Source organism: Bison bison, unplaced genomic scaffold (assembly GCF_000754665.1).
Source record: "Bison bison bison isolate TAMUID 2011002044 unplaced genomic scaffold, Bison_UMD1.0 scf7180017864371, whole genome shotgun sequence".
NCBI lineage: Eukaryota > Metazoa > Chordata > Mammalia > Artiodactyla > Bovidae > Bison > Bison bison.
The window spans coordinates 11,314,900-11,340,418 of record NW_011494943.1 but is presented as its reverse complement, the minus strand read 5'-3'; the positions used below and the strand labels follow the sequence as shown (position 1 = coordinate 11,340,418).

The 25,519-nt window shown below is 44.7% G+C and overlaps 1 protein-coding gene across 2 annotated transcripts in view; it reads right to left on the bottom strand.

Annotated features, from left to right (window-relative positions):
* RPTOR (regulatory associated protein of MTOR, complex 1) overlaps positions 1-25,519 on the bottom strand; it is a 322,527-nt gene that overhangs the window by 218,468 nt on the left and 78,540 nt on the right. For both annotated transcript variants that reach the window (XM_010856300.1, XM_010856301.1), the window contains exon 3: positions 23,475-23,557. In XM_010856300.1, coding sequence (XP_010854602.1) covers positions 23,475-23,557 — 83 coding nt within the window. The remainder of the gene's footprint in view (positions 1-23,474; positions 23,558-25,519) is intronic.

The following is a 25,519-nucleotide window of genomic DNA, read 5'->3' as shown; positions in this document are numbered from 1 at the left end:
AAAATACATCACGGTGGTGGAAACTAAGAAAGTTCATCCCAAAAGAGAAAATACAGACAAGGAAATTCTAAAGGATGAGCTTCAGACAGGAGGAAAATGATTATGGTGGGAAATTTGAGATGCAAAGGAATTGGCAAATTTCTGGAATAAATATAAGCAAACACTAACTGTATATAAAAATAGTAATACAATCCTGGCTGTATCCTCTCTAAAAAGGCCTAGAAAAAATGGCCAATGCAATATCAGTGAATATCCCCAGCTCTGAGACTCTGGCATTGAAATACAAATTTCTAACCTAAGGAAACCAAGTACTGGAAAAATGGGACAAGAAATGTACAATATGAACCTGTACCATCTTATCACAACCAAGAGCAGGGAAGCGCTACAGGAGAATGGCAGACAAAGGCATTACTCCTCACAGGAAAAAAAAAAAGTTTCTGATTCCCTGGGGGAAGCAAAAAAGCCTATTATTCCAGGGGACCATTTCAAGTACCACTCCTGACCATTTATCTAAGAAAGCCTAGTATTTATGCATTTCATCTAGGAATATTCTGTTAGCCTCTTAGCAAAGAGCTGGACACAACTGAGCGACTGAACTGAACTGAACTGAATCTCTTTTGTAAGAATTCTTCTCAGAAATGCTAATAAATAGATGAAGCCAAGACTGAATGTAATTTCTCCAAATTTGCAATAGAAAATGTCTACAGGTGATAAATAATTTTGATCAATCTAAATTAGAGACATGTAAAAAGAAAAGGTTCCCTGAGCAGCAGTAAGGTCAGTTTTCTCAAACATGGCACCAGTTTCCATGTTGTACCAGAAACCTCTGTGAATCATCCCACACCTCCCCAGTTTCTCACAGCTTGGCTCCTCTCCTTTTACGGCCTTGAGGCCAGGCTCCTATTTTAAGGAACAACTGATCACCGAGGTGCCCTTCCTCCAGGCTCTCCAGGCACCGTCATCACCGGTACAAATCATCCTCATATTCTCGATGCATCTTCGATCACAACCTGAGATACGTCAAGCTTAGAACCAATTCAGAAGGATTAACAAATACTCCAATGCAAAACCATTCTCTTCTTGGCATGAGGGCAAGACTTTAGCTAATCAACATCAGCCAGGACGGTGCTTAAGCCAGAAAGTGCAGATTTTCTCCAGTATCTGTTCCACACTTTCCCTGAAAAACAGAACCCCCAATTTTTATGTGGGCACAGACAATTTTCTCAGTCTCCCACTGAGAGTGCTAAGTGTAAATTTTAAGAAACATCCAGAAAGGTAAAGAGAGAGAGGCCTTCCCTCCTACTTATTCCTTCCTGTAAGGTGAAATGTGTATGTAATGGCTGGCGCTCCAGCAGTCATCTTAGACAATGAGGTGACTGAAAGGGTAAAAATCCTTGCTAGGTGCCAAGGGCCCTGATATTATAGAGCCCCTAAGAGCCCTGAAGAGTCGGACACAACTGAGCGACTGATCTGATCTGATCTGAAGAGCCCTGAATGGCTACTTCTGGATAATCTTCATGTGAGGAAATTTCAATTTATTTACATTTCTATTATTTTTTTTCCCTGTAATTCTTAACCAAACTAAATCCTACTGCACAGAGATGTTAAGGTGACAATCATGAAGGGAGTATGCAGGCCACTGCTCCCCTGCTTTTGTCTCTGAGTCTAAGAAGATTTATTAGTCAAGTAAGTACCTGCTCAAAAATCTATTTTGTGATGTCAGTCCTTTTTTTCCCCGAAGTCCATCTATTACCCATTATATTTTTAAAAGGAGCAATGGATTCAATGTACAATGGAAGTATTTGTTGGAACGTAGCCAGTGGAATGTAAGGCTACAACAGTTACTGTGAAATTGAGCCTACAGTTAAGTGTTAGTGATGACAACTGCGTCCTTCACAAGCTCCGTGCTCACCACATGCACAAAGTAGTGCGTACATTACAATCTGCCCTGTACTGTTTAGAGGGTATCACCTGCGACCTCATGCAAAGCTGTTTCTCTTCCCATTCTTTTAAGAACCTTTGAAAATATCCCTTTATAACTTTAGCAAGCCCCCTTCTCCACCCCATTTTTAAGTGTCCTTTCTAAAGGAATCCTAATCTATTGGAAATCACTATAAACATCAACTGGTCATTGTAGTATTTCACTCAGCACCTGACATACAGGCCAAGTAGATACATCATTCTCAGGAAAAGAGAAAAGAAACCAACAATTATAGCAAGTGAGGGCTCTGATTTACCCACAAAGCCTCAGCAGGAACATACACACTCACCATAAGTGTGATTATCAGGAACCAGGGGAGGGATGAAGGCCCTTGCCATGGCCTGGGGCTCCTGTGGAGAAGGGAGCGAGGCTGGGCAGTCAAGGCAAGATGCAGGTGATGGGAGCGCTAAAGCAAAGGAATCAAGCTCACACAAGGTGATACTAGAGAAAGCACCTCATACTGTGGACTCTGAAAAATGAAGAAAGAAAAGGAGAGAGAAACTCAGGAGATGGCCCAGCAGAGTGACACCCGTGTCCCGCACCAGAGCCAGGCGGTGGGAGCACAGAGCCTGCTGGGGTGGCGGGAGCTCCAGTCTGTGGAGGATCTGCACCCCTGATGGAAGAGACCCTCACGGCTACACAGAAGCGTTACGTTTAAGAGTGACCAGAAACGGGAAGGAAAGGGAGTTGGGGGTGGGAGATGGCCAGATAATCCAGGTTAAAGGTCAAGATGAAGACTTCCCAGGTGGCACAAATCTATTCAGACACAATAAATCTGGAGACAGTGAAGTGAAGTGATGCTGTGGACTGTCACAGACAGACAACCCAGGAGAGACAACAGGTCAGGCCTGAGAGGTACCCAGAAACCACAGCTGTGACGACTGGGGAGAAAAATGGATCAATTCTCTGAATTAGTGTCAGCTCAAGGAGGGGACGGAGAAGGCAGTGGCAACCCACTCCAGTACTCTTGCCTGGAAAATCCCATGGACGGAGGAGCCTGCTAGGCTGCAGTCTGTGGGGTCGCAAGGAGTCAGATATGACTGAGTGACTTCACTTTCACTTTTCACTTTCACTCATTGGAGAAGGAAATGGCAACCCACTCCAGTATTCTTGCCTAGAGAATCCCAGGGACTGAGGAGCCTGGTGGGCTGCCGTCCATGGGGTTGCACAGAGTCGGACACGACTGAAGCGACTTAGCAGCAGCAGCAAGGAGGGGACAGAGGAGAGGGGATGGAGAAGAAAGGAAAAGGAGTGATGGGCCCCAGAGGAGGAAAGCACCAGTGTGAAGACAGAGCGCTGAGTTACCTGCCATTGAGTGGTTTGGGCCAACCTGGGTTTAGGGAGGAAATATCACAGAGGCACTGTAAGAATAAAAGACTATTGACCGGGGATGGTGTTGGGGCACTGGCCAGGACAGGGGGCGGGTGCTGAAACCAGCGTCTGTGCAGGAGGGCTGCATGACTAGGGGTCCCATGGCCTGCAGAACCCTTGGAGGGACAGAGGGCAGAAGGTCACACTGAGCTCCCAGGGACAGGGAGCTGGGTACAGATCCCACCCATGTGAGCAAGGCCAACACGCAGGCCCAGCCAGCAGGGAAGTGTGTGGCGGCTCTGGCCTGGAGGGTCCAGGGTGGAGTGAGCTGCCCTTGACACCCCCGAGACTACTAAGCTGCTTCCCTTTGTGATGTTCAACTTGTCCTTACAAAACACTGGCTGGGAATGAAATCTGACATTTAAAATGGTTGTTTTGAACAAATTCAACATGTTCTACACTCCGGCCAGCAGGAAGTGGAGTGGCTGTCCTCACATGGCTCCACAACAGGACTTCCTCTGCCCACGAGCCCCAGGCGGCTGCTCTGCCACACAGAACACTGAAACAGAAGGTTCTGGGAAATAAACAGGGAGGAGTAAAGGTTGCCAGGAAGCCAGACAGAAAAGAAATACAAAACGTGAGAGGGAGCATCAAAATTTTCATTTTCTCTCTTTCAAAATGAATGAGGAGCAGGACTATGAAATTTATCACAAACCTTTAAAATACAAACAAGGCACCATTACCATGCAAACAGCAGGCACAGCGCTGTTCATTTGTAAGAGCGTGGGGCTTGTGGCAGAGGCCTGCTCAGGCAGGTGAACTCCAGAGGGTCACCCTTCTGCCACCAAGTCCCTGGCGCTCTATGAGCCAGCCCTCCCTGTGGCAGCATGGAAGGGCGCCCCCTGCAGGCTCTGTCCTGAGGGAGCACTCCTGAGGTGAGAAGAGAGGCACAGGACCCCTGATCAGTGTCCAGGCACTGAGCCCACTGAGCACAGTCACCTCTTCTCAGAGAGCCCCCCTCCCAGAGTTCAAGACTTAAAGACTGGTCCTCACAGCTCCTAAGAAAGATGAAAACATCACTCTGTACTTTAAAAGGTTGCAAGTCAGTGACTCAGTCATGTCTAATTCTATAGCCTGTCAGGCTCCACTGTCCATGGAAGTCTCCAGGCAAGAATACTGGAATGGGTAGCCATTCTGTTCTCCAGGAGATCTTCCTGACCCAAGGATCGAACCCAGGTCTCCTGTATTGCAGGCAGATTATTTACCATCTGAGCCACCAGGGAAGCCTGGTGGGAGGTCCCATCATTATTATCGGTAGAAACATATGGAGTTGGGAAAAAAACCTTGGAAATTATTAGTGCAACCTTAGCCTACTGGAAGGTGAAAGATGAACTGCCCCTGCCCCTCAGGAGACAAGATAAACTGCCTTCCACCACAGCATTTGCAGTCTGCACAACCAATGGCCCCAGGCTAAATGATCCACTTGAAAATCAGTGTTTCTTCTTCCCAAGTTACACATCGGCATTGAATCACCATTGATTCTCAGGTTCCAACAATTGAAGACCAGTCTTCCCATTTGAAGGTTTTCAGCAAAATGACAGATGCTTGAGGATTTTCCCATCAAACGATCTCACCAAAAAAGTTAACTTGTATCACAATATTGCATCTCTGCTGGGAATCAAATGAATAAAATGCTACAATAAACTGGTTTATCATGCATTATCACAATCACAACCACACTACTCATTTCACCAAAATCTTTCAAATCACCTCTATGACCTTATGTCCAAACTCCAATTAGTCAAGGAGTCCCATCTCTGCCCCATGAAACCTGAAAGAATATTAATGTTTTTCTCTAATTTGTCATCCACTTACTATGCTGGACCCCAGAAACACAGCTAAACAAAGTTGAGGGCGAGTGAAGGACATGACTACCAGGAAGACAGGTTCACCATTAAGATGAATGAGCCACACACAGCTCTCTACAGAATATCTCTAAAATGGGAAAACAAATCACCATTCAATTTCAACTATGAACTCTGTACACACTGTCAAATACCTCAGAGAAATAAACTTTGAAAATGGCATGAGTAGAAAAAATGACACGGCAGAGGGGTTTTCAGTGGGGGAGATGACTGGACACCTCTGGAAGCATCAGAGCTTCTTCAGGCGCACAACCAAGCCACAGCTTGGGAGCCTCTCTTCCCGAGGGCGGCCCTGCCCTCACCTCAACCACTGGGCCAGGTCAGGTCCCCTTTGCCCCTGGCTTGGACATGGCCAATTCTGTGGAGTTTCCCTGAGCTTCTTCTCTTCTTCCCTCTGAAAGACTAACAACTCTTCTAACTCGGAGTGACTTCACCCCCTGCACACAAAGGGGAGTCAATGAGATGTAATGGAAAGATGACAGGCGCCTGGGGAGGAGCTGAGCAGAATGTGCTCTCAGGGCTGGAATCCTGGGAAAAGTAAATGGAGATGATGCTTCTTACCTTCCCAGGTTACTGTGAAAATCCAGGCCCTATGAGCTATGCTCTAACTACACAGAAAGCACCACAAAGGACATCTTCCATCCCTCCCATTCTCTTGAACATACAAAGAAGGGGAGCTGCTGGCAGGCTCTAAAGCCTTCACTGGGGTATGGGGGGAGTGCTCTGGCCTGTCAAGCACTTGATCAGGAACACAAGAGGAATCCCACATGACGTATTCCTTGCTTCCAGTCACTTCTCCTGGTTTGCTGTGATCCATCCATAGTACATCCTGTGATGTCATCTTTCTCACCCACTAGACTCTGTGCTCCACAATGGCAGGGACCACACTTGGTTCTGCTCAGACTCTTGAGCTTAGTATAATCCTGATAAACATTGTTGATAAATGCATGAACCAATCAATGAATCAATGCCTATTCTCCCTATAAGACTTGGAGCCCAACACTGGTGGGAAGCATTTTATTTTCACACCCACAGCAGCCAGCAAAGTGGAATTTTGTTGTGCTGAACCAAGTAGGAACGGTTTTCATGATTCTGCCTCCCCCACTCTTTGACAAGCACAGTGACTGGATTTGTGGTGGCCTCACTCAAACAACAATGACCCTAATGCTTCTAAATTCTCCTGAAGACCCCAGTACTTGGGGCCTCTTCCAATCTCCATGTCATCTCTGATGTCTTCCACTGGGCTAAACAGAAAGGGAATAAGAGTCTTCTTGAGTTCAGACCAGGGAGAAGGAAAGAACAATTTAAAAATGGTCTATTTTTATGAGCCAAATTTGGAGAAAGGTACTTCTTCTTTAGGTAATAACAAAGGCAATGTTCCTAGTATTCCATGGTGAAGGAGACAGAAAACATAGTTTTCTCTGGAGAGAATCACTGCAAATAACCAGCAAGCCCTCCCTGCTCCGCACGCCCCAGGTCCCAAGAATCACGTGGTGACAACACTACAACACATGTGGAATTTTAAGAAATAAAGACTGGAAAGAAAGATGGTGAATGGTTTTGAGGCTTAACAGACAAGCAAGACTTCTTCCATGCTTCCTATGAAGATTTTCCTCGAGTTTTTAATGATTTATATCACTTTTAAAGGAAAATTTTCTTAAGATGAAATAAGGACAGTAGTTAGGAGGCACCCTAATAATTAGACAGTGTCTTCAATTAGCTTCCCTGCCTTGCTGGGTTCTCCCTGGGAAACCTGCAAGTCTTTGATGTGGAACAGCCAGCAAACCACTAATTAGGATGACAGGCTGGAATTCCAGGCCCACGGTCAACAATGGCAGAAGTGTTTAAGAGACTTGCTTTCAAATATCTTAACTGACAGAGAAAAAGAGGGAAGAAAAAAGGGAGAAATGTGGAAAAATACTGGATAGAAGGAGGTCTCCACGTACGCAGAAAACAAAGCAAAACAAAACTTTCTGTTCCTTGTGAGGAGTAATGCTGATTAAAGCTGTATCAATATTCTGAACATAAAATTTATAAAAGCACATTTCTCCTTGTGAGAAAAATTCCAGGTCCTTCTGAAGGAAATGAACACTATAAATTTATCTCAGGCACTTTACGGTTAACAACCCACATTATTATAAATGCTCCATCCTCGAATCAAGCCAGCTTTGAACAGCATGATTCCTTTAGAGACCTGGGCTCTTTTCTCTTCCTCATCTCTTCATTAACCGACACTTCCTAAAAACTGCCAAGGTCAAGGATTCTGAATACTGCTAAGTGCTTCTTAGGAGATCAGCTAGGAGAGAGAAAGGGGAGATGGTCAGGGAGGGAAGGAGGTAAAGAGAAAGGGAAGGAGGGGAGAGGAGGAGGGCATAGAAAGATGGACGTGGGGAGGCGGAGCTAGGGAGGAGGAAAGGAAGAGGAGGGGGAAGGAAGAGGAGGGGCAGCTGCAGCTTTGTGGGGGAGGGCCTACCGAAGCACCCGAAGCAGAAAACCAATACTGGGCATAAAAATGATTTTCTCAGGTTTTGCTTCTGTTCCTTAAAGAGGAAACAAAAATGAACACAGCTAAATGCACTTGTCCTCAGAATTAATATGGATTGGTATTTCTTGCTTTATATCATGGAGAAGGTAGGATGAGTTGCCTCCAACGCCCCTTTCAGGGAGCCGGGAAGCCTAAACCATTCAGAGTGAGTGAGCCAGCAGCTGTCCTGCAGGAGACTGCACAGGAGAAGGGTGGCCTTCCAACAGGGGCCCTGGCCCAGCAGCAGAGCCATCAGGACCAGAGCAGCAGCTGGGCCCCACCTGAGAAGATGAAGATGCACAGACACAACCAGCAAGGCCTTTCCAAGGCAGATCCTAGAAGCAGTTCTGCAGATCGCACCAAAAAATCCACAGTCCTTCTCAACGGATTGTCTGTGGACAGCAAAAAACTGTAAACAGCCAAATTTCCATCCTGTCACTCTCAGGGAATACACAGAGCAGGAAGAACAAAAGAACCCAAACCAGCCAAACAAATCTGAAAAACAGTGCTGAGCAAAGGAGACGCGAGTGCCACAAACAGGGCAAGCTGACCTCAGTCCAATTAGGGTCTTGTTCACACACACACACAAGGCAATGGCACCCCACTCCAGTACTCTTGCCTGGAAAATCCCATGGACAGAGGAGCCTGGTAGGCTGCAGTCCATGGGGTCGCTAAGAGTCAGACATGACTGAGTGACTTCATTTTCACTTTTCCTTTCATGCATTGGAGAAGGAAATGGCAACCCACTCCAGTGTTCTTGCCTGGAGAATCCCAGGGACAGGGGAGCCTGGTGGGCTGCCGTCTATGGGGTCGCACAGAGTCGGACATGACTGAAGCGACTTAGCAGCAGCAGCAGCACACACACACAGACACAGACACACAGACACACACACACACACACACACACACAGACATGCATATCACTCTTCAGAAAACAAGTGAAGGCACACAGCTTGGCCAGGACAAGGCTGCCTCTGCAGGATGAGGGGGTTGTCATCAGGGAGGGACTTGAAGAGGTTTTAAAGCCACAAGTCACTTTCTCTTTCTTAAACCCAATAATGGATAAGCAATTAATTTGATTAATTTCTAAACCATGCATGTATTCCATAATACGCACAAATGGCCTAACTCATTCCCCACCGCAAAGGAAAGTATATTATTTGAGAGGAAAACAATGCTCAATATCTAACCTAAGAATTCATACAAAGACAACCAAACATCTCCAAGCTCATTTATGTTCATATTTTCATGTCTCCAGAGTATTTGGAGAAAACTGTAAATAAGATTTCTCTGCAGATTGCCTGGCTCTGCAAAGAAAAACAGATGATTTTTGTCATTTTGTCAATTTAGAACTGCTTACAAAATATAACGGAAAACATAACAAGTACCTCATGACCTGCAAATCCATTCCTAGGTATTACTCAAGAGAAATGAAAATATATGCCCACGCAAAGGCTATTACATGAACCCTCCAGCAGCTTTGTTCATTGCAGCCAAAACTGGAAAAAACCTGCATGTGCATCGGGAAGAGGGTGGGGAGACAGGTTTGAGTCCATCCATGAGCTGAGACGCTGCGACAATGTGGGTAAATCTCAGAATCATGTTGAGTAAAAGAAGGCAGACCCCAAAGAATACCCACTGTGTGAACATTTGTATGGAGGTCAAGGAGGGACAAAAGTAATCTATGGTGATGGACGGCTGCCGGAGAGTGGTTTCCGCTAGCCAGGAGGAACTGGCTGGGACGGGGAGTGAGGGAACTCTTTGGGTGATCAAATGTTCCATATCTTGTTTTGAGAGGTGATTAAAGGGGAGTGTACAATTGTCAAAACTCATCAAACTGCTAAGAGCTGTACATGTTACTGTATGTATTTGCGTGCATGCTAAGTTGCTTCAGTCATGTCCAACTCTGTGCGACCCCATGGACTGTAGCCTGCCAGGCTCTTCTGTCCATGGGGATTCTCCAGGCAAGAATACTGGAGTGGGTTGCCCTGCCCTCCTCCAGGGGATCTTCCTGACCCAGGTATCAAACTCGTATCCCTTACATCTCCTGCATTGGCAGGCGGGTTCTTTACCACTAGCACCACCCGGGAAGCCCTACTGTATGTAAATGACATCTAAAAATAGCTTGTAAAAAAAGTTTGTAGCATGACATATAAAAACGAGATATTCTAATTTTTTAGAGATTTAAAGACATGAAATTGAAAACAAGATAAAACAAGATATATCAAATTGAAAACAAGACACAGTTTTCTGTGCATCTCCAAATCTGTTGTTCTGACTGTCAATTACTGAGCCCAGTGTTCAGGGCTGGGAGTCCTTAATGGTGCAGAGCACCGTTCTAAAGTCAGGAGACCCCGGACAACTCTTCATCACAGCCTGTGCCTCAGAACCACACAAGATACCTATACTGGAGGGACCCAAAAAATCAGCGACAACGTAAGAACCAACATGGAAGGACAAACAGTATTCTCAAACTAGATTCTAGAAATCCATTAGAAAAGAGAAAGGGGGAAAGTTCCCTTTCACAACAGCAACAGAAACTCTTAGAACAATCTTTGTGGAGAAATCAAATCATCAGACCTCATGGAAAGACATAAAATAAGAACAGAACAAATGGAAAAGCATACCCTAGTTATGGTTATAAAATTGCCAGTTCTTAAGTTGGTCTATCAACTCAGTACCATCCCAATCAAAATCTCAACACAACAGTGGTGAAGAATAGGCTGGTGGAGTTGCCATAAACAAGGAGAGTTCTGGGGCCCCCACCTTCCCTGAGATGCACACGGAGTCCTTGCTGACCCCCTTGTGCTGTGACTCGGAACCACTCTGCCCTCCGATCTGTTTGGCTGAAGACTCCAGGAGCAACCCTGACTCTGAGTACAAGTCCCTTTCAATCTACCCCCCAAATCTCCAAGCCACCCACATGGGATCCCTAACGGGCTCAAGCCAGAGCATCACCATCTCCATCTGACACAGACGGAGCTCCTCCACTCTGGAGCTCCAGAGCTCAGGGCTGACAAAGAAGGAGAGAGACTGAAGTCAGGTGGGCAAGCTGCCCCCTTAGAATGTGCGAAAGATAAGCAGGGAGCAGAGATGAACCAGGGGGAAGCTGACGAGGGTGAGAGGGACAAGCAAGCACCCTCCTGTGGACGATGGGCTGGCTGGAAGGAACATCAGACCAGAGGGTGGCTGGGGTGGGGGTGGGATGTGATCCTGTTTTCACTTACTAGTTTAAGCAGGCAAGTAAGCAGCACCAGACCCTGTGGGGGTGGGGGGGTGGAGAGGACGGGAAGGGGGTGCTGATGTAGCAGTGGAAGGAGGCGTGGGGCGAGAAGGTCCAGGATTCCAGGGCAACAGGCAGAGCCAGCCAGTAGCCATGTTGGAGAGGGGCTTCCCGCACCATTAAACTTCACGGAGCCCGTCTCGCAGTTCCACTCCTCCAGGGGTGTGGCTGTAATTTATATCAAAGAGATGCTCCTACTTCACAGAACATAAAAAGCCACAGGCTGAAAGACGTGCCACTGCTTGATGCATCACTAAGGGGAAGATGCTGCCGACTACACTTGGCACGATGTTTCCTTATCAACTGGAACTTACAGCTAGTATTTAGTGAAAGAGCTACTGTAAACTGAGTTGGGCAGGTTTATCCCTTATCACCCTTGTATGTACCGGAAAAGAAAAAATAAGCTATAGCCACTGACTTGGGTATTCCCTCACTTTCCTTCACAGAGGCCCAATCTCTGTGACCAAAGGTTGGGAGTGGGGGAGATCTGACATCTCCATGATGGTCTCTGGGCTTCCCTGGTGGCTCTACAATAAAGAATCTGCCTGCCAATGCAGGAGCCACACAAGATGTGGGTTTGATCCCTGGCTCAGGAAGATCCCCTCAAGGAGGAAAGGGCAACCCACTCCAGAATTCTTGCCTGGAAAATCCCATAGACAGAGGAGCCTGGCGGGCTACAATCCATAGAGTTGCAAAAGGTCAGACACAACTAAGCATGAACTCACACACATGGTAGTCTCTGGGGGTCTTTCAGGTCACTGATTTTGTCCTTAGCACTCCTCATCCAGGACTCCTACTCTCTCCACAAGTGGGCCTTTTGGCTACTTTCCAAAACACTAACCGCTGTCCAGTCATGCCCCATGTCAGTACTGATTATAACACACATCCTGATTCCAGAGATGTTAATGTGAAGAGAATGAGCACCTTGGAACTGACAGCTGATATCATCATGGAAATAGGTTATAAGGTGGAAGGAAACTTTCATCAAAGACCATGAATAAGTGAAGAATCAAATGGAAATTATAGAAAAGAAAAAATATAATCAAGAATTTTGGAGGTTGGCTAAATAGCAGATTGGATACTGTAACAAAAGGGGATTTGAGAGTTATGAGACAGGTCAGCAGGAAATATCCAGAAAGAAGCACAGAAAGAACAAAACCTGAAAACAACCCACTGAACAGAACACAAAAACCATGGGACACAGGGAAAGGACAAACACACTCCCATCAAGTCCAGGAGAGAAGGGACACAGGTGGTATCTGAGGTGATACTAACGAAAAACGTCAGGCCATGGGATCAAGAAGTGCCAAAAAGGATAAATACAGTCAACCAACCCAAGAACACCTCAGTGAAATGATGAAAACCAAGAAAGAAGCTTTTAAACCAATGTTGGGTGGGGGGAACCTCAGAAAAACAAATATTAAGACTCATAGCCAACTTTTTATCAGAAAGGACAGAAGCCTAAAGATGAGGGGGAACACTTTTAAACTTGTTTAAACTGGAAAAAACAAAATCAAACCACCAACAACAAAAAGCCTTTACATGAAAAGAAAGAAACTGCTATAGAATTCTACACCCAGTTCCAATCCCTGGTCCAAGGAACTAAGATCCTACATGCTACACAGCACAGCTAAAAAAAAAAAAAAAAAGGAAACAAAAACTAGTCACCTCTAAAAAGATCATCTGACTTTAATCGTTAATACAGATTTTTCTGTTTCATTAGATAGATAAGAATAAACCCATGTTAGAACAAGAGCTTTTTAAAGCTGCAATGAATTTTAGAGATTTATCCAAGGTTGCAATTATTCAGTGGGATTAAAACAGGTCTCCCAACTCAGGCAAATGCTGTGCTGTTAAGGAGTTATCATTAATTAAAGAACAGCTTTTGTAAAACAAAGCAATTTCTTTATGGTGATGGAGGCAGGAACACCTTCTCCCAACACTAAGCTACCCCAGACTGCACTCCCTTTGAGTTCCATATCGGTAACTCTAGGGAAAATACGGAAAAGTAGACACCACTAGTTAGATGGTCATCTTTCTAAAAAGAGGATTGTAAACTGATGCTCACTTCCATTATCTGCAATTCTCATCACTGAATTGGGTGGTCACTTACCTATTTTTTATGTATTAAAAACAATGACTTTCCATATTGATGAAAATACTAAACTTGTAAGTAAAATCACCATTTCCTCTCATTTGAGGCTATACCAAGAACCTACTGCATTCAGCCAAAGTGGCCCTTCACCCAACTGTAACCTACAGCCAGCTGGAATCTACACTGCATGTACACACCCTCAAAGCACCTAGGCCACTTGGACAGGTATCACTTAATTTTAGAATGAGTTTAGGATGATTAGCCCATCTCTATTCTTTGGGCAGTAATCCCTTTAAGACAGGCTATTACCTTCCCACTACAGGATCCCAACCTAGACAGCATATTAAAAACCAGAGATATTACTTTGCCAAGAAAGGTCTGTTTAGAAAAAGCTATGGTTTTTCCAGTAGTCATGTATGGATGTGGGAGTTGGACTATAAAGAAAGCTGAGTGCTAAAGAATTGATGCTTTTGAACTGTGGTGTTGGAGAAGACTCTTGAGAGCCCCTTGGACAGCAAGGAGATAAAACCAGCCAATCCTGAAGGAAATCAGTCCTGAATATTCATTGGAAGCACTGATGCTGAAGCTGAAACTCCAATACTTTAGCCACCTGATGCAAAGAACTGACTCACTGGAAAAGACCCTGATGCTGGGAAAGACTGAAGGCAGGAGGAGAAGGGGATGACAGAGGGTGAGATGGTTGGATGGCATCATCAAATCAATGGACGTGAGTTTGAGCAAGCTCTGGGAGTTGATGGACAGGGAAGCCTGGAGTGCTGCATTCCATGAGGTCACAAAGAGTTAGACACGTCTGAACAACTGAACTGAACAGGATCCCTCATATGAACATTTAAGGTGCTATCCATGACCAGTGTTTTTTTTTTTTTTTTTTGAGATGCTGATCTTTTTTTTTTCCCCTTAGAATATTCAATAAAACACTTTCCTTCCACTAAGACAACATTGTAATTTCTCATCAGTTGTTGTCTTAGGTTAAACGCCCCTAACAAGCTTAGCTATTTCGATGCATGGAGTTGGTAAACAAAGTTAAAGGAACAGGTTTGCTGAGCAGAGACCTCCTAGCACCACCCCCCGACACACACTGCCTCAGGTGACTACATAAACTGCACTGCCCTAGGGGTGCTGCCCTCAGGGCGGTGCTCCCCACTGTACAGCTCTCAGAGGGACCAGCCCTCCCCATTGACTTAAGCGAATCTCTATGGAGAAAATGAAGGCTGCCCCCAAGATGTAAAGGGCTGAAGGAAGGCCTCAGGCAACAGCCTCTATGGCTGCTCACATCTCACACACAAACACACACACTCTCTCCCTCTCTCTCTCTCTCTCTCTCTCTCTCACACACACACACAGAAATAAGAGAGCCCAAAAGTGGCAGAACAAACTGCATATGGATTTCACAAAGCCAGTAACATGTATCCCTCTGCTTCACACAGTCCCATTCCTATACTAAGTGATACTTGGAGAACAGCTATTTTAAATCAGATGCCTATTACTAAAGTCACACAGAGTCATGATTTTTAAATACAAGGGATAAAGGACTTATGGTAAAAGTAAGCATCTACCCCAAACTCACCATGACAAACGTTTTGTGCACCATTTCGGGGAGTACCTGTGTAACTACGTGTTGGTGGGACTAGAATAATCAATAGAGCAAGATGCCACAAAGCAAATGGAGAAGGAGAAAAACGAAGGCAGCCGCAGGCTCATCTCCCATCACATTCACTCCAGGGCATGTGAACAAACGGAAGGATGGGCAGATCAAGTGATCAGGGACCGACCGACCAATCGATCTACTCATACATACACACAAACACTTCCATGTACACACACATCACACACACCTACATTATTAATTTGATGACAAGAAACAGTTGAATTTCTCTAAGTTACACATGTATTTTCTAAGACTGCTGAATACATTTTCTTCTTGTGCTTTGCTTATTAAATTTATCATATTCCAGTACCTTTTCATAATAGAAGTCAAATAGCCTGAGAGTTCTGTGTTCCTCCAAAGTTTGAAATCTTTTGGAGGAAGAAGTGGGAGAAGACCTCTGTGATAACATTCTCTATTTCTTCTATATTGACTGATTTATTTTGAGTTTCTATCTTTTCTAAGGTCAGTTATGGACATTTGATTTTCCTAGAAAATCATGCCTTTCACAAAGGTTTTCCAACTTGTTTACAAAGTTTTGCAAAGTACTCTTTGATGACTCTTTAAATTTCCTCAAATCTTGAGCTATTTCTCCTCAATAATCTAGGTTCTCTCCTTGATTTTTATTGAAATTTGGCTGAAATTTTTTAAAATCAAAACAAAACATAACTAAGAATCCATCAAGGAACCTACCCTACATTCAGATCTTTAAAGGAGAACCTTTCGGGACTTCTTTGGTGGTCCAGTGGATAAGACTCCACACTCCCAATGCAGGGGGCCAGGTTTGATCCCTAGTCAGGGAACTAGATCCCTCAGGCCACAACTAAGAGTTTGTAGGCCACAACTAAGAGATCTGGCATGACAGAACTAAGACCTGGCAAAGCCAAATAAAACACATTTTTTTAATAGAGAAAGAGAAACTTCCTTGATGACACTGACACAAGTCCTATATGACCCTCTTGGTTGGGCCATGTGCTCTACATCCTGTTCACAATATTATTCACAAAAGCCAAAAGGTGAATACAACCCAAATGTCCTTCAATAGATGAATAAACGAAATGTGGTCTAACTAACCAATGGAATTTAATTCGCCTACAAAAAGGACTGAGTTACTAATACATACAGCAACATGAACCACATGGATGAACCTTGAAAGCATCACACTAAGTGAAAGAAGTCAGACACATAAGGCCACATATTATATGATCCCATTTATAATTTTATGCTATGTGAATTTTATCTTAATTTTTAAAATAAATATCTACTGTATATCACAGTAACAAGTAACTCCTTGACATTTAAGAGGGGCTATTCAGAAGACTTTGTGAAGCCCCAACTCACATATATCACTGTGACATACAGTTTAACCCTGTAAAATGAAATCAAGATAACAGGAGTGGCCATTTCACTCTAATCCATTCTCATTTCGCCCATGATCAGCACTCTGTTGTTTGGCTGGAATATAATTTGACAACTCTTCTCAGTTACACATGGTAAGCATACGGTGGGCTCCCTGCCATCTCTAAATTTCACATTCCATTCTTTAAAGCACCACATCTTCTACTTTCTGACTTAGAACCAAGCACTTCATCAGACATCTTTATTTCCATCCTCGCACATCCTCCAGAGCTGTTTACACAGGGTTCTGCATCCTGGGCCTCCAGGTTAACTCGGAAACAGCCTTACACATGAAATTTGTGAATGCGGAGCTGCGGTTTTAGTCCTCAAACTGACAGCATTTGGTCTTCATTTGTAATCTGTCACGCACAGAGAGATAACTGTCTTGTTAAAAGGAACAAGAAGATGAGAGACGACGTCCGGGAGTAGCTTGTTAAGGACAGAGTTAAGGCCGTGTTTGTCTCTGAAAAGTCGATCCTTCAAGTAAGTCAGTTCATAGAGGAGAGTGGGGAAAGGAGTCAGCCAGGCAGGAGAGGGGACCTGGAGAGAGGGGGCGCCCCTGGGCGATGCACTTCACTCAAAGGGCCTCCACTCTCAAGGAAGGTAGGGATCTGCCCATAGCACTGTGGCGCCTCATTCCCCCATTAAGCTTACTTTCACATTTAGGTGACTGTATATATTCCACGGGGTCGCAAAGAGTTGGACATCAGTGAGCAATTTTCACTTTCACATTTAGGAATCTTAAAAGTTGAGTAGCAACTTCTTAAAGTGACATTTCTAGAAAGTAGCAAAGCCAAAATTCAACAAGCCCAGGTTCTCTGCCTGGTGACAAGGCCATGAACTCACCCCTCCCCAGAAACAGCCAGAGTTCTAGTCTCATGACAGGCAGTTCATCCTCCAGATGGCTGCAAAACGTTTCCTTCTTCTTCTTTTATAATATTTGTTGTGTTTCTGGAAGAATGCCCAGGTCAGACCTGTGAAGGCTGGTGGAGGGATGGCCAGGCCCGTAAGCTGTCTTAGGAAAAGCAATGGGAGATGGAGTTGGTAGGGGGAGTTTGGAATATAATTTGACACCTCTTCTCAGTTACACATGGTGAGCATACGGTCGGCTTTGCAGAACCTACACTCCACATCCAGAGGCTGCTTCCACTCCCATGGCTTCTGGGAACAGGGAAAGACAGGAGGTATGTGGGCAGGGCTAAAGAGGACGCGTTTGGCTGATGAGCATAAACCAGAATTCACACTGAACACGGTACATGCAAAAGCTATCAGGTGAGCAGTGATTGAAAAGAGGGGTGAAGATGAAGTCTGGGAACACTGTCAAGGCCAAAGGAAAATATAAATAAAATGTTTGTCACAGGTACAAATCTTAATGTTCGGGGCAGAAAAGACTTGGGTTAACAGTGAAATTGTCAAAACACAACAGTTAACCCCAAGAACACCAGAAGTTTTTGTCTACACTGTCATGCAAATTTAATGAGTACTGGATGTAAAGTGCTTCACATCAGATACTGAATTATGTAAACTGTGAGCTACCCATCCTCAATTCTGCCTTTGGCTATGAGTCCTCCTTTGCAGTCTATCACAAAAACACAAACAAGGTGGATAAAGCCCAACCTTGGGACCCAAGAAAAGGAAAGGGCCAATGAAGGGAAGCAGAGGGAGACATGGCTGGCCTAGGGGACAGCAGAATGGGAGTGACAGTGTGATGCTGGCGTTTGGGCGGCCCTCAATCTGCCTTACGGGGCATTTCCACAGGCTGAACTGCAATGTCAATTTGGGACTCGCGTCATGACGTGACCCCAAGCAGAGTCACTACAAGAAATAACCCACCTTGGTCTATTCTACAGATCTCTTCAGAGCACCTCCCACGTGGGAAACACAGCCCAAACTTTCTTCTGTGAGTTTTTTTCATTGGCTCTGAAAAGCCCAAGAAAAGGCGGAACCCACTTACATGAGGTTTTCTACTGCATCCCAGTAGAGAACACATTCCACAGCACTGAAGGGGGCAGGTAAGGGCAGTTGTCTGTATTAACAATACCTGCTGCTCTGCCCCTGCTCTCACCCACAATGGGGCAGGCACCACAGCCTGTGGGCCACAAGCCCTGTGACCACCCCAGGAAGGAGGCCAGCAGGGGCAAGTCACCCAGCAGTACAGTGAGCTCCAAAGCCCGACCCAGCAAACTGAACTGAGAGCCCATTCCCTAACACTCACCAGTTCAACGGTCAATCCCCAAAATGCCTGGCAGCTGAATTCCTCCTCCCAGAGGAGGGCAGGCTGAGCTGTCAGGCTCATCTCCGGGAGCAGTCAGGAGCCTAACTCCAGCATCTTAACCACAACCCCACCAGGAAACACTGCTGCACAGTGTTAGGGTCTGCCAACAGCAGCTGCGCCTAAACCCCAAAGATAAGCCAACAAATGCCCAAAACGTGAAGAAAGCTGTCCACTGGCCCTGTCATTCCCCTTTCCTCCAAACTCTCTCCTCCACCACAAGGTACAATCATGGCTGCAGTTCATTTGCACATGCTCTGAGAAGATGCAGGCAACTCTGTGACCAACACTGAAGGAAAGGGCAATGGTCACTTAAAACACAATTATCTCTGCTTTGATGATGGACCAGGTGGTGGAGGGTCACTTTGTTCCAGGCAGACGCCTACCCCTATACATACTCCGCCTGGTGGGAAACACTCTGAAAATGCGTCTTTCTAACAGCAAAACCAACTTTCCAACTTTCATCCCTTGACCACCTGATAGACTTGAGAGGCACAATGAACTGAAGGCAAGGCTGAAATTGAGCCTCTGCTACGTGCCATGCAGCAAATGTCCTGCATGTGGTACCTAAGAACAGTCCGCAGAGGACTAACTGAGGTTGTGGAGCACCTTGGCTTCCTGGAGCCCCCCTAATCACTGCACGAGTCCCCACGGCTGGCTGGAGAAGGGTGCATCACAGCAAAGCACCACAGGGCACTCTTCATCCCCTTTCACAGGTACGCACACAGGACATAATGGGCTAAGTAAGGGTCACTTCAGACACTTGCTGGCACTGGAAGTCTTGCTAAATGCCTTCACTTACCTTAGGAAGTTATGAATATTCCCACTACATTTGTTTTCAAGCCACCCAGGAAAACAGCCCAAGGAAAGGTGCTGTGGTCTTGATGGTGGTTTGGAAACTCTTTGGGGAAAGAACAGGAGAGCGACAGAACCCTTTGTTTGCCATCTTCCCCTGGCCCTAGTGCCTAAATCACTCCTTGTACTAAACTGCCAGAACCCCCAATTTGTTTGTAAGTCTTAAAAAGATAAATTCTTCACTGTAGATGCTCAGCTTTATAATCTCCTGATCCATCTCCCAATAAAACTTTCAGTTGAGACTTATGAACTGAGTGAGGTTTATTTAACTGCAGGATTTTCAGCTGAAACAACAGTTGGCATTTTTCCTTCAAGCTCCCGCAGAAACACAAATTTATGTACCTACAAGGTAATAAGGCAAAGTCTTAAATTTAATCAGAAGAAATATTTCACCTGTGGCAAACTGATAAATTATTTAGAAAAGGGGGGGCTCAATTGGCCTGGCAAGGAAATCTGGGCCAGATACTCTGGAAGCTTCAGACAAAAACATCATCATCAAGGTTTCTCTAAACTCCTTCTTCACCCCAAAACACCTTTATCAAAATGTTTAATCTTGAACAATCAAAGCTAGAAAAGTAGAAGCTTTCTACTAGGAGGAAAAACTACAAGGATTTTAACACCAGGAAGGAAATCAGCTCATCAAAGTACCACTCTGATGACGCTGACACGCTTCCAGTAGTTTATTCTCTGCACTCCCTGGAAGGGAGGGAGACGGCAGGATTCCCCAGTCTGCTCCCTTCCACGGCAATGTGGAGGCCTCTGAGGATTTCCACAAACACTAATGAAAATGACCTTATTTCCAGTGGCCCAACCTTTGTGAGTCTTGCAGTACAGGATACAGAGAGAGAGAGAGAAAACCAGATCTATGGGTATCAACATCAAAGGTCTAGAAATTTAATAATGTTCCCATTGTTTTATTGCAGATGCAATCAACCTCTCTTTATTACTGCAGAAAACTCGAGAGCCCTGTAGAGTGCAATGAAATGGTGTGTGTTTCGCTCTGCAATGTTTCAAAGGACCCTGATTTATAGTTAGAAAGCAGGCGCCCACACGTAAACATCGGAGCTTGGTGACTGCCTTTTGTTTGGCGCAAACTCTATGAGGCAGCGTGAGGCTGCCACCACACTCTGAGAACCACTCCATCAGATGCCAGGCTTCCTTCCCTCCTGTAAACCCACGTGAAGGTGTGCAGGGCAGAGAAGTGTGCACTTGCATCAGGACATGTACCATTACTGCCCAGTGCATGCGGCACAGCCCCATGACTGACACCAGTCAGTCAGTCAGGTATCTGGCTGCACCCTTACCTTAGGCTTGTCTCTGAAATACACAAGTCCCACTAACTGTTTGTAGCAGAAACACTGTAAGCATTTTATAGTACTTAAAAATGAATGTAATGGTCTTGGCATTCAAAAAAGAAAACATTGAGTATTCGTTGTTGTGGTTCTGCTTCCTGAATGCAGGCAAAAAGATACCATCCTGTTGCATGAATTGCTTCTTACTAGGCTACAGCTGATCCTTTATTCCAACTCTACTCTATAAATCAACCCAGATGGAATCCCACCGCACTAGTGTATTGGCACCTTTGCCAAGGCTTCCAATAATCTGGAAATATTCTCCCTCACCAGCCCTTTGAACCGTCTCTCTTTCAAAAAGTTACTTTGGAGATCTTGAAATCCCATTAACCTTAACAAATTTTCTCAGACTAACAACCATCCTTCCAGAGGACTACACCCCTTTGTACCACTGCTGGCCACCTGTGTCCTGGGAAGGTAATTTCTCAGTCCTATGTGTGATTCCACACAGTCCTTTTGGGCTCTGCAATCATTTCTTTCTATATAAATGCTGCCTGCTTTACATGCTAATGCCTCTTCCAGATAGCATGGAAGAGCTTTGCTTACAGACAGTAATTTAGATTAAAAATAATAATGATCCTACTTTAGAAGATTCCATTTACTGTTAGCTAGCATGAACTTGCTGATACCTACCAAGCTAAACTAATAATAAAGCTAGTAGTAAATCAACTCTTAGCACACGAAAAAAAAAAAAACCTGTAAATCACACCAAATGGAATAAACATAAATTGCCTTGATATATTAAACATGCATTCTGAAAAACTGTATCTTCTATGTAGTAGTTCTTTAAAAGGAAGAAAGAATTAAACCAGCAGAGACCCTTCCTATGAAGAATACAATCAGTAGATCTGAATTGATCGGGTAATGTTCTTTCTTAAATGTGTCTAGCAAAGAGAAAACAGAAAGTCAAACCCAGAGGAAGGTCAGAAGTAGCTAAGTCAGAAAGGCATTCTTTTACACTGTAGCAGTGGTGGGTCTCAGCCTTCCATCTGCCCGGAGCACCACATCTTCCAGTGTCACCTGCGCATGTTGTCCCACATGGACCGCACGGCGTGTCTGAGCCTCTGAGAGCACTCACCCCTAACTGCCTATCTAGCCTGGAGTACTTTCAAACTCCTCAAAGAAGCTATTTTCTACTGATAACACCAGGCATCTCAACTATTTTTAAAGGACCACACCATCTAAATCTTACTGGTCCTCATCCAAGCCCCAAACACACTGCACTCTAAAGAAAAATGCTACTGAATTTTCGTATAAGCCATCAAGAGTAACAAATCTGAGGGAGGAAAAAGCAAAACCTTTAGACATAGATGAAACTCTCTACTAAGAATTCTAAGTTCTTGTTCTAAAGAACAAGAATCCAAGAGGTTTCCCTGGTGGCTCAGTGGTAAAGAATCCACCTGCCAATGCAGGAGACCCGGGTTCAATTCCTGATCTGAGAAGATCCCACATGCCACGGAGCAACTAAGCCCATGCACCACAACTACTGGGCCTGCGCTCTAGAGTCCTAGAGCTGCAACCACTGAGTCCAAAACTTCTGAAGCCTGCAAGCCTAGAGCCTGTGCTCCACAAGAGAAGCCACAGCAATGAGAGGCCCACACACCGTAACTAGAGACTAGCCCCTGCTCTCTGACACAAGAGAAAGCCTGCAGCAGAAATGAAGATCCAGCACAGCCAAAAATAAATTTAAAAAGAAAATGAATAAGACTCCATTATTACTGACTTGACAAGTTAGAGATGCAAAGCACAAGGATACACCTGAGGCATGGAGATGTTTCATGACATTAGTCACCTGACACCGTGAGCAAAAGCAGAAATTATCAAGGGCACCATCACAGGCAGGAATATATTCATTCCTGGCTATTCTCTTCTCTAGAAATGTAAATAATCCATGAGGAATTCCCGAATTCCAGATCACATGGATAAATGATCCACAAACAAAAATCCTAAACAGGCAAATGTTCGCCGGTTCTCTGAGATGTTGGCTCCCATTAGGCTCATGACCCTAAAAGCAGAAGCGAAGGCCCACAGGAGGCACGATGACAGTGCCACTCACTCAAACCCCCACCCCCCCATCCCATTCCGTCCTGTAGAAAATTCCAGAACCAGCATCACACAAAGCTGTATGGAAAGGAATCTCCATAAACACCCCAGATTTCTAATTTTCTATTAGAATTATTAAATCTTCAAACTAGTTAATGAGAAAGACTAAAGAAAATAGGTCTTTGGGTGGTTTACAAATAAATTCAGATCTTAAAGGCAATTTGACACAGTTATATTCTATGCCACATTTCTTTCTTTAAAAAAAGTTTAAGATATAGGCAACAAAAGACCCAGTAATTGGTAACTGTCTCCTTAAAAAGAACCTTATCTTCTGATTCAAAGACAAAGCATATGATAGGTGTCATCGTTTGAATGTTGACTGCTTTTTTTCTCAACTATTTGAAAATTGAAGATGGCAGAAATAGCTATAACTAGTTGAGGTTACAGAGTATTACTGAAAATACTTTTTCTGAGCAAAATAAAAACCGCGATTTAAGAGTAATATGAAAAATACTTTTTTCCTAAACATTTCGTGGGAAAGCTGAGGCAAAATAAAAATTAGACCATCCAATCAAAGACACACTAAGGCATGTGCTTCCTTATCAATCTATGGAGCACGTCAACAGACAGAAGAGGGAGGCAGGCCTGCCGTAGGGAGTGTCCCATCACTGGATTGTACGAGGAGAGAATCTGGATTCAAAGACTGTTTGAAAGCAAGAAACTAGATTTCTCCGTAAGAAAGAAAAAGAAGAGCAAATAAAGAGCTTACCCTTGGCTGCCAGTTCTCGTACTGCTTCTGTAGATTTGCACCAATGGTTTCCAGAGCTTTCTGAGGACCCATCGACAGAGGATCTGGGAAAGCAATGAGAAGGAGAAAGTTTTTTATTTGTTCATTTCCTCCTCGCTAAACCTCTCTTTCAGAGTTTCCTCTTAGACAATTCAAAGTCACCTTTGACTAAAGACAACACAACAGAGCCTGAGGTTTACCTCTGTTTAGCCTGACTTACAGAACTATTAAGCCTCCTTGGGAGGCGAAGAAACCACAACTCTCCATCTTTCTAGGGAAAACTGGTTTTATTACTGGTCCCGTGATTGTTTCCTTTCATCCACATTTGTCATTTTAGCACCTATGGTGCTCTTGATGAGAATGAAAGAGGAGCGTAAAAAAAGCCAGCTTAAAACTCAATATTCAAAAAACTAAGATCATGGTATCCAGTCCTATCACTTCATGGCAAATAGAAGGGGAAAAGGTGGAAGCAGTGACAGATTATTTTCTTGGGCTTCAAAATGACTGAGGACAGTGACTGCAGCCATGAAATTAAAAAATGCTTCCTCCTTGGAAGGAATGCAATGACAAACCTAGGCAGTGTATTAAAAAGCAGAGATATACTTGCCAACAAAGGTCCATCTAGTCAAAGCCACGGTTTTTCCACTAGTCACGTACAGATGTGAGAGTTGGACCATAAAGAAGGCTGAGAGCTGAAGAACTGATGCTTTCAAATTGTGGTGCTAGAAAAGACCTTGAGAGTCTCTTGGACTGCAAGAAGATCAAACCAGTCAGTCCTAAAGGAAATTAATCCTGAATATTCACTGGAAGGACTGATTCTGAAGCTCCAATACTTTGGCCACCTGATGCGAAGAGATGACTCACTGGAAAAGACCCTGGTGCTGGGAAAGCTTGAAGGACAAAGGAGGAGATGGCAGAGGATTAGATGGTTAGGTAATATCACTGACTCAATGGACAATCTAAGCAAACCCCAAGAGATAGTGAAGGACAGGGAGGCCTGGCGTGCTGCAGTCCATAGGGTCAACAAAGAGTTCAGACTTAGCAACTGAACAACAATAACAAAACTGTTTAACAATGCAAAAGGAAGCAGAAAACAGTTTCAACAAATAGAAGCCATCAAATAGCTGGTTATGTCCTGGGTGTGAAGACCAACAGAGTAACTGCCAGCTGGTCTGAAAGCCTCTAACTTCTGTACCCTCACTTCCACACAGTGACCTTGTGGTCAGCGCTCTGGCCACAGCTAATCTGTGGCTAAGAGAACAGAAATGGTTTCCTCTGTAAACAGATAAAGGCCTGTCCAGAAGTCACACTGATCAGGGGCAGCTCTTAGACACATCCTCTAAAGAATCACAACAAAGACAACCGGAGGGAGGGAGTTCCAAAGGCCCACGGTGGGGAGGTGAAACATATACCCTGTCCTCAGACTGCACCCTCTGGAAAGCCCGGCCCCACCTGCCCCTTCCTCCCTTGGCTGCTCCCGGGGTGGCATGTCAAAAGCGTGTGGGAACCGGAGAGAGCCGCACCGTGCTTCTCCATGCACCTCACCCACAGCCCTCATCAGCAGTGGCAGCCCCACAGCAGCACGCACTGTTCTTCCCCCGGTCTTGGGTCAAAATACGGCCACCTGAGGGGAGAGCAGGGACAGCTACAGTAGTCCATCAGGCTACTATCAACAAAGTGAAGCTGTCACATCCAAACCACAGGAGTCGCTGTGGTCAATTAAGTTTTATGGTTTCCTCCCAATAATATGACAGGGAATGGGAGGGGAGAGGGGAAGAGAGGGAAAGGATGAGGACAACTGAAATGGTGCATTTAATGTGACATTTACTAAAATAAACAACTAAACAACTTAAGTGAACTAAAACAAAATCCCAGGTGGATACTGCTGACAATTTTGTCAATCTGACATGGGGTGAAGTAAATTTAAAATTGTAGTTCTATCTGAACAAAACACTTCTCTTCAAATGCCTTCACAGGTTTCTACTTAATGAATGAAGGATTAGTGAGTGAGTAGGCGGGTGGGTGGG